This window comes from Uloborus diversus, chromosome 3 (genome assembly GCF_026930045.1).
Source record: "Uloborus diversus isolate 005 chromosome 3, Udiv.v.3.1, whole genome shotgun sequence".
Lineage (NCBI taxonomy): Eukaryota > Metazoa > Arthropoda > Arachnida > Araneae > Uloboridae > Uloborus > Uloborus diversus.
Genome location: NC_072733.1, coordinates 27,092,034 through 27,106,855, shown reverse-complemented (window position 1 = coordinate 27,106,855; position 14,822 = coordinate 27,092,034). Strand labels below are relative to the sequence as shown.

General features: G+C 33.4%; 1 protein-coding gene across 1 annotated transcript in view; it reads left to right on the top strand.

Annotated features, from left to right (window-relative positions):
* The window catches only part of LOC129218296 (EH domain-binding protein 1-like), a 200,683-nt gene that overhangs the window by 137,038 nt on the left and 48,823 nt on the right, over positions 1 to 14,822 (top strand). The window contains exon 18 of the mRNA XM_054852529.1: positions 9,051 to 9,124. Coding sequence (XP_054708504.1) covers positions 9,051 to 9,124 — 74 coding nt within the window. The remainder of the gene's footprint in view (positions 1 to 9,050; positions 9,125 to 14,822) is intronic.

The following is a 14,822-nucleotide window of genomic DNA, read 5'->3' as shown; positions in this document are numbered from 1 at the left end:
GGGTCAAGTACATATTAAAATTCGTGTTTAAGAATGATTTCTGAAATTTGCTCTTAGACTTCTCGTAGTCTTTTTTTACTGGAAGAGTACAGAAGGGGAGACCGGGGCAAGATGATGAATGTCTTATTTTTTCCGTTTTTCACTAGGAAGCAGCATTAACTGGATAATACTGGCTCTCCAATCAGCTGCTCGTTCAGCAATAGTATAAAGACGCTGAAATAGCCAATTTTTTTTTTTTTTTTTTGTTTTTTTTGTTTTTAGTTCTGAAGCTCTGATTTTTTTCCACTGCCACGTTATAACTTTTATGCATGTGTAAATAAGCTCTGCTACAGATACAGGTATGATAGATCGTTTCTCTCTAGTATTTATGAGTAACTTAGGTTATATACTGCCTATTACCATGAATAAACGTCAATTAATCGCCTTCCTTTATGCCAATGAAGGCAAATCCTTTCAAACAGGCAGTCCGGGACATGATGACGGGCCGAAACACAGGGCAAAATGACAAGACTTCTCTTTACAAGTCTTGTTTGTAAAGAGGAATCAGGGGCGGATTCAGACACAATTCTCGGAGGGGGCCGTTTGGAAAAATACGATGCTTTTGAAATTTTTTGAATTTTACAAATATCAATTTATCACACCTTTAACTAGAGCAATTTTTAAGGAATTTTCACTAGGCGACTCAAGTTTAACATGAAGGCTGTAACCTTCCCAATAATTTTCCTTTTTTCTTAACAAACGTGTGCATATATCGTCGCCTCAAATTGTAATCCTGTAATCAGTACTGTATATTACTGACGACTATATTACTTCTGATCTAAGGGGAAGCCGATATGAACCAGCCATAAGTATATTTACTCCGAAGTAAAGGAAGCCCGAGGGTTTCTCCCCCTAAAAATTTTCAAATTTGTCGTCTTAAAAACACATTTTAGACGATCTTTGGTAATGTTAGGGACGAAGAGGTTCGGTGGCACTCCTCTGTCTATTTTTCGAAGTAGTAGCTCTAAGAATGCAGTTTTAGGCGATCTTTGATGATGTTAGAGGGAGGAGAGATTTGAGGGTCCATCTAAGGAAATTTTTTGGATTTGTAATCTTAGAAATGCGTTTTAACTATCTTTCGAAACATTAAGGGCTCGGGTAAGACTCCCCCAGTCCATTAAATTAAAACATTAAAACGCAAACATTATCGCCAATAATGTTAAGAAGAGGGAGGTTCGGGGATTCTCCGGCGGATGTTTTTTTTTAATTATTTTTTGCCATTGTAGAGTCAAAAACGCAGTTTAGTACAACCTTTTCGTTATGATACGTGGAGGAGAAATTCCAGGGTTCACACACGAAGAAATTTTTGTAATTTGCAGTCTTAAAAAGATGCATTCTAATAACCTTTGGTAATTGTAGGGGAGAAGAAGTTTGGAGCTCTCCCACAGAAATTGTAGTTCTAAAAAGGCTGTTTTGGTCTATTTTTGGTATCTTTGGTAAGGTTAGGAGTTGAAGAGATTGAGGTCCACAAAATTTTTTCGAAATTGCACTCTTTAAATTGCAAATGTAGGCAAATCCATGATTCATGAGTAACTTTTAGAGGATCAGCAATTTTTCGAAATTGAAGCTCAAAAAACGTAATTCTTGATTACTTTTATTGATGTTAGGGCAAGAGGAGTTCTCCCCCGGAAACATTTTAAAAATCAAAGTCTTCCCAGCTAAAAAATATCTGCAGAAAATCTTTTTAAGAAATCTGCAGAAAATTTAAGCATATTTGGAACATACTTCCCCTGGAAACTTTTACAAGCTATTTTTAAAAACATGGTTTGTAGAAGATCTTTGGTAATATTAATAAGGGAGAAGAGGAGTGGTGTTTGGAGGGTCCCATTTTAAAAAGGGAATGAAGAATAGTTACATAACACTGCATAAAACCTGGTTATAAATCTTACTTTAACTTAATGCACAATCATTAAATGCATAACTTTTTATCGGACACTTACTAACACATATCCCTTTTCGTTCACCTATGGGGGAAGTAAGCACATCTAACGAGACGAGCCCATTATGCTAAATGAACCAAATATTTAGTATACACTTGATATTTTCGTGGTGTGCCCATGCCCTCCCTCTGGCATTGTTTCCATTCTTATTAGACTTCACATAAATTACAATGAGGAAATATTTTTAAATATTTTGCTCTAAAAAACGCTTTTAACTATTTTTGAAACTTTCTTAGGGTGGCCATGGTCCCTCTCTCATTGTTTTCCTTATTGTTAGACTTTGTATGTATTATAAGGGATTTTTTTTTTGCATTTTTGCTCAAAAAAGGGGGAATTTTAACTATTCTAGAAATTTTCTTGGAGGGGCCATGACCCCCATGGCCCCCTCCCTGGATCCGCCTATGAGAGGAATATTTCGACTCCCAACAGAAAAATGGATAGAATGCTGCAATGCCAAGAGTGGTGGCATGAGGAATGTTCCTATTATGAAAATGGCATTTTTATTTGTAACTATTGTTTGCTGCACAACTAAACACTTCAACATTATGTTGCAATGCATTACGCTTAATTTGATACTTTATGTAAGATGTAAAAACACAGTTATTATTTGTTAAACTATGTAATATATTCAAAAGATAAAATATGTTCAACCCTTTTCAGTGTTGTCATCTTGCCCCATGGCCAAAGTTATCTTGCCCCAGTACTGGGACAAGATGACAATTTGTTAAGTGTATGAAAAATTAAAATATCCTTCATTTATTTTACTTGAGAAATTAAATGGTAATATATTTAATACTACAAAGGATTATTCTAACAGCTCATGTAAAATTAATTTTATTATCCTTAAAAATAAACTAATAAACAACAAAAATTGTTAGCATAGTCATCTTGCTCCGGTCTCCCCAACATATTTAATTTCTCATCCCTGTCTTAAACTGAAATACTCCCTTTCCTTGGATTTTTATCGAATGAGTTGATTCTACCTTTTGTTAAAATTAAAGATAAAATATTTTTGGATGTTGAAAAAAACCCCTTAAATTGCAACAAGTGTCAAGGCCCTCGACGCAGGAGCCTCCTTAAGTTAAAGGCATAGATACGTAGGGGAAGGAATGTTTGCGTTACTTGCAAAGGGCTGTCAATTATTGACCTAATTTAAGTTTTCTCTAACCGCCGTGTTTTGTCAGCGCACATAAATTATATAAACACACATTAGAGTCGCATTATATCATTCTTTGCCCCCTTTTTTAGAATAGGATCTTCCATATTGTCTTGAAAAAGTGTTTTGTCTCTTTTCTTCAAAAGTCGAATTTTCCGATTATTTGTCTGTTTTGCGATTGTAAACGAACTATTGAATCTACAGACTTCGTTTTTGGCTTAAATGAAATGATCTTTCTGATTTGTTAGTGAAGGAAGATTCTATCATGGAAATGTGGCGCAAGTGATCATGAATGCGTTAATGCTTTGCAAAAAATTACAGAGAAACATTCTTAAAGACTGCCAAAAGACTATCATAACCAGCTCTTCTTTATAAACAGAACACGAAATTTGTTTATGTTTTCTTTATGCATGTTGTGCATAAAAATCGATATAAGTGTACTCTCAACGGCATGACGTTGTTTTCAAACAATGAGCTTTTTTTTTGAAAACATTGTGTTGCCTAAACTTGTTTGGTAATGTTTGCAGTGTTTGGATACGTTAACAGATGGCGCCACTATGTCTGATTTTCCGGAGTGTCATTCTGCCGTTATGAATGATCTGGTTTTTCCTCTTATTACATAGAAGTTGATCGTTCCTAAAAAGTAATCTCGACAATTGTTGATTTAAGTAATTTTAATCCGATCTTATCTTGCTCTTCGTTTGGAATTTTTTAATGAATAGAATAAATTGTAACACATGCATGTTTTTTTTTTGACTTCAAATTAATAAACGAATGGGATAATCAGTCATCATTTGAAGTAATATCACAATTGTTTTAAGTTATAAATGACTTATTTTAAAGATTTCTCATAACTAAAGCAAGCATCTTCTAAGCAAAGCACGTGAAGGTTCATTATTGACGCAATAAATATTTATACCTGTTTCTTCACTCTAATTTTGGGCTTTAAAGAAGTTGTTCTTCTAGCTCTTCTTCAGAATGTTTGCACAAGCTCTATAGAGAATTTCCATACAGTAAAATCATTCTTTTTAATCTAAGCATGCATTTATGAACTCTGTGTCAGAGCTGTAATAATAGATCTATAATAGTCTAAAGTTTTTTTATGAAAACATCGTAAAGTTGAACTATTTGAGATTTTTGAACAGTTTTGCAAAAAAATAATTCTGAAAAATTCTGTAGAAGATGGCATTTTAAAAATTGAACTAGACTGAGAGTTGCCTCCTGCGCTAAAATTTATAGAACCAACTATTAATTACAAACTTGGCCCACTTTCAGGACCCAATCAAGCCAAAGCAATACCCAGGTCCTGATAAAAGTTGGTGTCCCCGTATATTTATAAACCAGTTGTAGTGTGCAAGAAAACTATCAAGCGTTTATACTTATATATTGTACACAACTCCTGGTACAAATTGGTGCTTCCCCTCACAAGTAGGTTTATATGCAAATTTGTATTTTTGAAAACTAGCCATGATATGGAATCATTGAATTTTTCATGTTCGTAGAAAAATTAAGTGAAATTTATATAATAAAGGCAACAAAATAGGAGAAAACTGATATTTTCTTACTAAATGCAGGTTCCTAAAGGTTAATTATTGTCATTGGCTGAAATAAATTGTATTATAATTAAGTGAGATGTTCTTGAAAAGGGATGAAAGAAAGGAATTTGCGAAATTTTAGTGCCCTATAAACTATAGTGTACAGATTTATGAACCCACGGGACTAGGCTTTAATCAGAACCTGCCCACTAGTACTCTGATGACACCATTTATTCCATAATTTCTAAATACTCTTTATAGTCTCTATAAAAATATTTCATAGGCTGTTTCCGTCCTTAGTATTGTCTCTTGGAATACCTCATAACTCTATGAAGACGTTCTATAGAATTTAGCGACATTCGTTTTATACTTAACAATTTATAGACTGTGTAAACATACTCTGCAACATTGAATTACACTGGTAAACAAGGTTTCCTTTCCTCAATAAGTAAATGGTGACTTTTATGTTTTAGGTGGTGTTGAAAAAAGAATATGGCAATAAAAATATTCCATCACCCACAGATTTTTGAAAAATCCAAAATCTTTAAAATCTCAATTTAATGTTTTTTATTCAACACATATACAATATTTTTGTCATTTACCATCTTATATAAACAATTAAAAAGCTTAAAACTAATATAAAGCACTAAAAATATATATTGCTTAAAAAGTTTTAGAAGAATAAAAGATTTTTTAAGAAAAAATAATGATATTTGTAAAGAAAATCTTAAATTTCATACTGGAAATGCCTTAACTGCGGATACTCTCTTACAGGCCCTATCACAAACTTCTCTAATAAGATTCCAACAGTAAACCCGAGAATATTAGGAGTGAACTGTCCTTAATTTTGCGCTTCAATTGCAGAAATATCCTAGTGGAAGCACTTCCCATGCTCGTCACTCATAGTTTCCATACTTTCAGGGGGAAAATTTAAGTGAAATGCAAAAAGAAAAAAAAATCAATGACATTGAAAAGACGAATTTTCTGTAACTTTTTTTAACAAGTCTTTAATTACTTTTTCATATTTAGGACTTCTATTCTTTCCTAAGAATTGTGTCACAGCGTTTTAAAAATCAAACCATGCTGTTTTTCCTAAATCACTTAAACTAGCTTCAAAATTTTGGTCCTTCATAAGCTTTCTAATTTGTGAGTCTGTGAAAATACCCTCCTTGTGAGTGACAGAAACTGTTCCTGCAAATACGGAAATCTACACCCTTTTTTATCCGTTGCTTTTACAAAATTCTCCATTAATCCCAACTTTATATGTGAAGGTGAGAGACTGTTTATTTTTTTTTTTTTTATCAAGTGGAGGAAAGTTTTGGATTTTTGTTTTCACGTGCAATATATTGTTTGCGCTCTGGCCATTTCTTTTGATGTAATGTTCATGTTTTGCTCTGCAGTCCTATTTGCTCAGAAAATAGCAGTATTTTGTACAACCAAGTTGTAGACAAATGAGAAGGGCAATTACTTTAAAAAGTTTACATATATTCCTATTATGATGTGAATAGTCGATTTCATGAAGCAATATCTTCATATTTTCGTAATATTTTTCAAAATCCAAAAATGGGAACCGATGGCAGGGCATTTCCACGTACCGAAAGACAACTTCAACTACCGTAATCTTGTGTGAAACCGAAATGATATGGAATGCCTAGCGCCATCTGCTCAAGGTCGCAAACTTAAAACTTATCAAAGGGAATTTGGTTTTTACTCTCTTGTTACTTACTCTATTGCTGTGATGAGTAAAATATGTCCATCGATCAAATGTAGCTAAAAGAAAAATGTAGTAAACTTATTGCTGCTATAAGATAACCTATATAATCCAAAACATATAAATGAAATTTCTCAAAATTGAAGGGCTATAGAAAATTTTTGCAAACATATTCTTTTTCAGCACATTGAAATGGCTAAGAAACACCCAATGTATATTGAGGAACAGAAAATTCGTAAAAATTTGTTTTTCAGTGTTATCAACACTGAGAGGGAAAATTGATCGAATTATGCAAGTCGCAGGCACGGTAGAGACACGAAGGGTATGCAAATGATCAATTTTTTCAGCGCCTAGCTATTATTTGGAGAAAGTGGGAAGAGCTTCAGTGGTTAAATAGGGTATTCGAAAACGAATTTTAATAACCCATTTCAACTTCAAATTTCAGGAAAAGTAGAGAGTACAAATAAGTTTACTCCGTTTGACGAAAGATGGCCCCACCAGTAAGTTATTGTTGAAATCTTGAGATGTAAAATGTCATATCGCGAGGTTGAACATCTTCCTACTCCGTAACTTTGAAGTATTGCCAATTTTATATCAGCATCACATACTTTTTTTTTTTTTTTTGAGTCCTCCAAAAGTATCCAGTTTTGAGACAAAGAAACGTCAACTGCGGTACTTTACAGGGGCGCGCACAGAAATTTTGGGGCCCGTCACAAAATACTTTTATGGGCCCTCGTGTTTATCACTTCAGCCAGATTGATGTCGAATAGTCTGTTCACTTCTTATGACACGAGTGACTATTAGGACATGAGCATCATTTTGACTTGATCAAGCTGGGAGCTGGGGGGGGGAGAGGTATTGTCCTCCTTAAGAATTTCTATGGTGGATATCTACCCGAGGAAGTCTAACTTCCACAGACATGAAACTTTCCACATGTCCTTAAAGAACTCTTCACGGTATCCCCTAAAAGTACGTGTACTCCTCTTTGAGACAAACTTGTCTATACACACACGATGGAATATTCTCAAAACGGGATTTTATGTTTCGAGCCAAATATTCCATCTCCTCCTCCATAATAACCAGAGATGGTGATAGCAATGTCTTGCCTAGTCCTTTAGCAAACAGATCATTTTGTGGGTGGTTGTTACTTTGAGCGCAGATCTTCGCCAAAATGATCTCTAGGCCATGGAAATCCTAATTCGGCGAATATGAAAATTAGTCACCCTTGACTGGATGTAAAAATATAAGATTGCTATGCCGTAGAAAAGAGTGTGTGAGTCATTACTTATCAGTGGCTCCCAGTCAGTCCATAAAGAGGCTTGTCAGCAAGGTTATCTGTGCTACCCCTCCGCTGTTTGTTCGCCCTCAATCTAGCTTAGCTTCTCTCTCCCTATTTGCTGGTCAAATATCGTGCAATTTAAAGATCAATTACTTGAGCCACGTCGTGGATTTATCAGTCGATGCAGCAGCGCCTTAGTTTGGCTATTGGGTGCTCAAAATCTTTTAGAAAGAAACCTGTCGTTAGCGCGGACGTATTTTTATTTATGGGTACGACTTTGCATTAGACGTTGGAAATGTTTGTTTGCATTTTCCTTGCAAGGAATACCTGAAATAAATGGCATTAGGAATTTTTCAACTTTTTTTAAGAGCTTTATCTTAAACGTTTCCATCAGACAAAACAATCTATTAAATCTTAAAAATTCATTCTTTTGTTTTTCTTATGATTATAATGGACATCTTGTTTTTTAAATGTTGTTTTATTTTTTATTTATTTATTTGCTTGCAGAAAAAAGATATAAAAGTACGTCCGACTTTTAATCTTAGTAGAATCGAGAATGTGAATACGTTTTATTATTCTATTTATGAGCATGATTTTTCATTAGATGCTGGAAATGTTTGTTTGCATTCTTCTCAAAAGGAATGTCTAAAATAACTTACATTGGGCTTTTTTAAGAGCTTAATCGTACACGTTTTTATCAATCAAAATGTCTGTCAAATCTTTTGAAAATTCATGCTCTTATTTTTTTTAATGATTATAATAGACAACTCCCCCCCTCCCCCCTCAGGAAAAGAAGTACAAGTGCGTTCAACATTAAGTCCAAGTAAAATGGAAAATAGTTGCGCTTTTTTTATCTCCTGAAGTTCATTCATTACACCTTTCTTGTTGGGAAAATGTAAAACAATAATAACTAATTAATTAAACAAAATAAGAGAAATAAATAAAATTGAAATAACTGTAAATAGGCCTTTTAATGATGAAAAGCTGAAACTGCTAGTTGGGCCATTAAAAACTAGTAGAATGCGAAGAAAATTGTTTAAAAAACGCTGTGCACCCCCCCCCCCTTCCTCAAGAATAATCACCCGAGTTTTTAATGGCTAGCTCTATTAATTCCAAACAATTCTGCGGTTTGCATTCGTGACTTTTATACAGTTTACTTCATTTGACTTATTACATAAAGAAAACCTTTGAGTTTTAGTGAGATGTTTAGAAAAGATTATTATCACAGGCGGAGGTAAATTCTATTTGAGCCAATCAAAGTATCAAATAAAAGTATTAAGTCAATATGGGGATAATATCACAACCCTCCCCTTATGCCCTCGCCACTTTGCACCTTATAGTTCCTTCATATCTTATAATTGAAGCTAATTTCTATGTTTCTCTTTTACAGAGAAAAAGAGTGTGATCTTGAAAAGCGATACGAATTTCTCAACGAAGAACTCAGGCAATTGTTGGAAATCGAAGGTATGTGATATTTTACTAATTTCATTAATAACATTCGTTTTTTTTTTTTATTAATCTGATATCTTTTGAAGAAGGATATTTTGTCTCACACAGGTATTTAAACTAGATAAAAACGATAACAGTGATAAACGATAAAAGCTAAGACCATAGTAGCTTGTAGTAGCTCATTACTGCATACGGAATAAATACACATACGCATCAAATCGTTCAAACAAGTCAGCTTAAACAAATCAAGTTAGATTACGCCACACATGGTTCAGCTGCACAGGTTTTGGCGCCCTTGAAGATTTGATGTCATTGCAAAGAAGAGGGAAGAATGAAATAGAAATGTCTAAAAACAGGTTTTGCACATGATAAGTTTTAATGAGTGTATTTTAGTACATTCAGTAAATCATCGCAGCAAAAAGAAAAAGAGAAAAAAAAAGTAAAGGAAAAAAAATGAAGGTCCGAAAGACCGCGGATAAATTGCAAAGCAGATAACCCACCTACGGATAATCGGGAGTGTACTGTACCTCGGTGAGGAGAATGAATTATTCTTTTGTTTTTCTCTTCATTGACTTTTAAAAGTATTTTGATTCAAAAGCGCTAAAAGCATCGAAAACTATGGCAGTGGAAAGAACCAAGAAACTTTATATCAATGTAAAGTAGCATTTTTTTTGCTTCAGCAAAGACAAACTTAAAACTAACCTTAGGGAAGAGAGTTTGACAAGGTGGTACACTGTAAAAAATCTCGGAAAACTCTCTGAATATACAAAAAAGTTTTCCGTAATACACAGATTCGTACGCCCTCCGCAGTTTTCTGCTATAATCAAAAACGTTTCCCGTTTAACAAGAAAGTAAGAGTCGACGCATGCGCAGCTGACACGGCAATTTTATAGTCCAGCAGCAAATCTAAACTGAAACTTTCGAAAGCACGCAATGAAAACAAGTGCTGATTCATGTATGCGAAGTAACACTCATCAAGGGGATTAGTAGAAGTTTTGTTCCTCGCATGAATTCACTGAAGATAATTTTAAAGTCTTATATTTTCTTGCATATGTATCGTCATGAGATTGAATTTGAAGCTATGTCACTTGTTTTTAAGTACGAAGTGCAAATTCTCGACGCATGCTCGCGGAAGGAATACAAACTGAAATTAAAAACCAAATAACTGCCGAGAGGACGCCATCTAAATTCATTGCGTCGCATAACTTGTGTAGGTAATTTACTTTTTTCTTGGATACTTTTCTTCTTTCTATACCAAATGGGTAATTTTTGTTGGCAGAATTTTATTCTGTCATAAAAATCACCTTTTTGGTGACCAAAGCCTGCAAAAGACCACCACCGACGAATAGGTAAGTCGCTTTGCAACTCGATTACTTTAAAGAGATTTAGTTCATATAAATCTCGTTAAAAAAAAAGTATTTTCTTCAGTATCATTTTTTCGTTGTGAACTATTGCAATTTGAAAATATTTTACATTATATAGAACACATATTTAAAGTGCAAGTGTGTCTAGTTTTATTCTGTAAAATTTATGAATTGAAGATTATAAAAAAATTTAAATAAGTGTTATTGTGTACTTTGTTTTTATGTGTCAATCTCAGTTAATATTTGGCTGAACATTTATGTATCAAGCATTATGAATTAAATGTTATAATATGCAAATTGTCAGGTTTGATAGTTCGTCTTTAAGGTTGCATGTTTTCATTCTCTTGTAAACAGTGTAGCTAGATAGTTTTTTTTTTTTACTTCATACAATCTCTTGTAATTAGGAACATAGTGCTTCAGTATTATCTAAATGACGATATCTCTTTAAATATTTGCATTAGCGAAACGCTTTAAATTAGTTAAATGTGTATTAATTTATTTAACAAATAGATACATATATGTATTTAAAAGTGTCTTCATTTTTTTTTCGTTTTACGAGCCTCAATTTTACCAAAAGCAAAAAAAAAAAAAAAAGACTTAATAAAATAATTTTGTATTTTTACACCATATTAAAGTATTTGACTTATAATTTATATGATACTTTGATTTATAATGTATATGATACTTTGATTTATAATGTGTATGATGTTGCTTTTTCAAGGGGGGGTGGGCGCTTCATAGCATTTTATGGGTGCACCATCACTCTTATGGTGGGGGGGGGGGTATTCTCGTATATATAAAATGGAATAATCATGTAATAGAGTTCAATGTTTTAATAAATAAAATATATAATGCATTTTGCGCACACTGTAAAAATAAAATCAGTAACCTATTTTGAATAAGTATTTATATTTGTGATGAGCTGGAAAAGGGCAAGAACAGAAGAATCAACCCGAATGGTTCCAGCAGGGGGACTTGCTGTCATATTTAAATTCATCAATTTCTCTGTTGGTACTTTTCGGTACACTTTGTTCGTCAGAGAAATTGACTTGAGGTGAACGAATTTAGGAACGCGAAGGATAGGTAAGTTCTGTCAAATTTTATCCGAAGATAAAAGCTATCAAGTTTGATACAAGATATGTTTTTAAGTTCTGCATTAAAAATACAATATGTTGATAGTTTTGTCTTGGAAATATTGAGAGAAAAACTGAAGTTTAAGATTGTTTAACAAACAATCCCCACTTTTCAGAAGGTATCCCCACTCCAATTCCCCGACGATTTTGTGATTAGGAATGAAACTACTAGATTATTTCATAATTTTTCAAAAATTTATAACTGTGCATATGTTATGCTGTTAACCATGCTATTTGTCATTAGAAATTCCAAAAAAAAAAAAAAAAATCCACGAATGATTCTAAAATTGCTTGTATTATTGCTCTTAGATATGAAAGAATTGAAGCTGATATGGTATGCAATACTATAATAAAGAATTATATTTTAGAAAAAATCACGGAAAAAGGATTCCGAAATTCTCGGAAACGTTTTTGAAAATTGTTTGGAGAATTCCGAAATACTCGGAAACGTTTTCGAAACTTTCATGAACCACAGCTGCACAGAATACTCAGAAACATTTCTGGAAATTACGGAAAGAGGATTCCAAAATACTCAGAAACGTTTCTGAAAATTACAGAAAGAGGATTCCGAAATACTCAGACACGTTTCTGGACATTACAGAAAGAGGATTCCGAAATACTCAGAAACGTTTCTGAAAATTACAGAAAGAGGATTCCGAAATACTCAGACACGTTTCTGGACATTACAGAAAGAGGATTCCGAAATACTCAGAAACGTTTTTGAAACTTTCATGAACCACAGCTGCACGATATACTCAGAAACGTTTCCGGATTTTTTTTACAGTGTACGATTTCCTCAAAGTTATTCACTTTGGGGTTCGACACTTGTTTTTAGAACTAAGGACTTGTTTAAGAAAGGCTATCAAAATAAAAAGAAAGTCTATAGTTTGCAGATGATTATTTTCTCGTAACTTACTGAATTAGAAGAAATGTTAAATGACTTAATTGCGCAAATTTTAAAGAGCTGAAGAGATGCTTCCAAATCCACAAAATAATATTCTTTCGCACATGTTTATTTTTATATATTTATTTTGAACTACAAGTAGACTGTTCAAAGTTATTTATCTGTTTATTCTCAGTTTTGAAAGGATACAATTTGTGCAGTAAATTACCGCCCTTAAGTTAGGGTTAAGACAGAACTTCATGCAGTATACCGGCAGCCTGATGGTTATGACATCCAGATGCTGCTGTTTCGTCCTTATCTTTCGTCTCGGCTCCAATTACTGGATGATATCTGCCTCCTCGGTTTCAGACTGATAAGTCCATTTCTAGGACAAAAGGATGTCAAAATCGGGCTCTTAGTATACCACATGAAGATGCAAAGTGTTTCTGCAGCATTTGACGTCGGCACTTGTGTGGACTAGAACCTTAATGAGATTTTTTCATCAAAAAGTTTAAAAAAAAAGTACATTTTCTGTAATAGAAAAGTTGTGAAATGAAGCATTTTACACTACGTTCTGATCCCACCCCTTTCCTCGTCTCTACTCTTTTTCAGGGACAATTAAGGGCAGTAAAAATTATTTTAAAATAAGTTTAAAATGACATGGAGTTGGATTTTAAAATCAAAATATTCTATTCATTGTTGATCGTTGCTAAAGGTATGATTTTTTTTATAATTAATGTATAAATTTAAGATTAAAAATAAAAATAAAGAATAGTTGTTCTCGAAATTCAAAATGCTCTTTTAGTTTTCGAAGTTTTAAAAGCTAAAATGAAGAAATTGGTCATTCAATCTTTTTCCGCGTTATATATAGAAAACTGAAAATGCATTTTTTCCTTCTGCTGTTTGAATGTTTGGTGTTAGAATTCAATTTCTAGTGTCGTTTATATTCCTAGATAAAAAGCTTTAAATTTTTCCCAAGAACTTCAACGTTGAAAAATGTTTGATTTTTTAAAAAAATAAGTAAATAAAAAGCCCTTTCCCAAAAACCTTTAGCCAACGTTTTACTAGCATTAGATTAGGTTGTCCAAAAAGTCTAACGTTTAGTTAAATTAAATGTTTTTTCTTTAAATCGTTTTTAAGAATACTTTTACTAAAAACAAAACCTACTTTTATGCTTTTGTTATGATTTTCATGTAAAGTATTATTGTTATTATTATTGTTGTTTTCACGAGAAATTTCGCTAAATAGGAAAAAAATCAGATACGTTTTTCGTCGGATCGAGGTAGTGATTTTGGATAAACGTTTTTGATGTGAATGAGGTTTTATAGCCTTTTGAGCTAGTGTATTCAATTCAAGTGAAAAATTACCTGCTACTTGTCTTGTAGTGTAAGAAATAAAATCATACATAATTATAATTTCTGCTCTGTTGCAAAAACAAACAAACAAACAAACAAAAAAAAAAAAAAAACTTGAATTCTGAAATTTTGAATTCAAATTATGTTTTTCGCGATCACTAGTTGCAAACAGGGCCCTACTCATTGGGGGCTATTGTTTCTAGAAACAGCTCCTGTCCCCCCAAAGCCTACCCCTCCTCCTGGGAGGTTACGTGTGTATAGTTGTGTGTGTGCAGGCGTGTGTGTATGTGTGTAACGACTTATGTGTATGAGCGTGTGTGCATGTATGTGTGTGTGTGTGCTTGTGTGTATGTATGAGCGCGCGTGTGTGTAGGACATGGACGCCATTGACCAGGAGAAACGGATTCCAGGAGGCAGTGCTCGGAGCCGCGCCTGCAGAGGCCGGTGGGCGGTGGTGCTGGTGTCCCTGGTCCACGCTGAAAAAGGAACCACAACATCAAGGACGGTGAAATGAAAGCAATAAGCAATCGTGATTGCTCAAAAAATAATAATAATAATAATAATATAAAATAAAATCAAAGATCAACATGAAAAACTGACTGGGGAAGGAAAATTTATTTTAAAAATATCGTGTTATCATCCATCAAATTGAAGTAACAAAAAAAAAAAACCTTTTTCTAAAGTACGTTTAAGGTGTTTTGTAGTTGTATGAATGTTTTCGAAAAAACCATCGTTTATTGTTTTGTTTTTCCCTCTATTCACCCGATTCTGTCTTGTCTCCGGCTTTCATAAACTTATTTAATTCAGCTGCAAATTATTTACTCAAATAGGCGTAGTTAAAATTTAAAAATAAATAAAAAATAAACTCGTGCTTCACCGAATGTTGCAAGTTTGTTTATTTTCTGTGCTTCACAGGTGTATTAAGATTTAAAAGATTTATTCAAATGGTGGAGGGGGGGGGTACACAATAGGGAACCC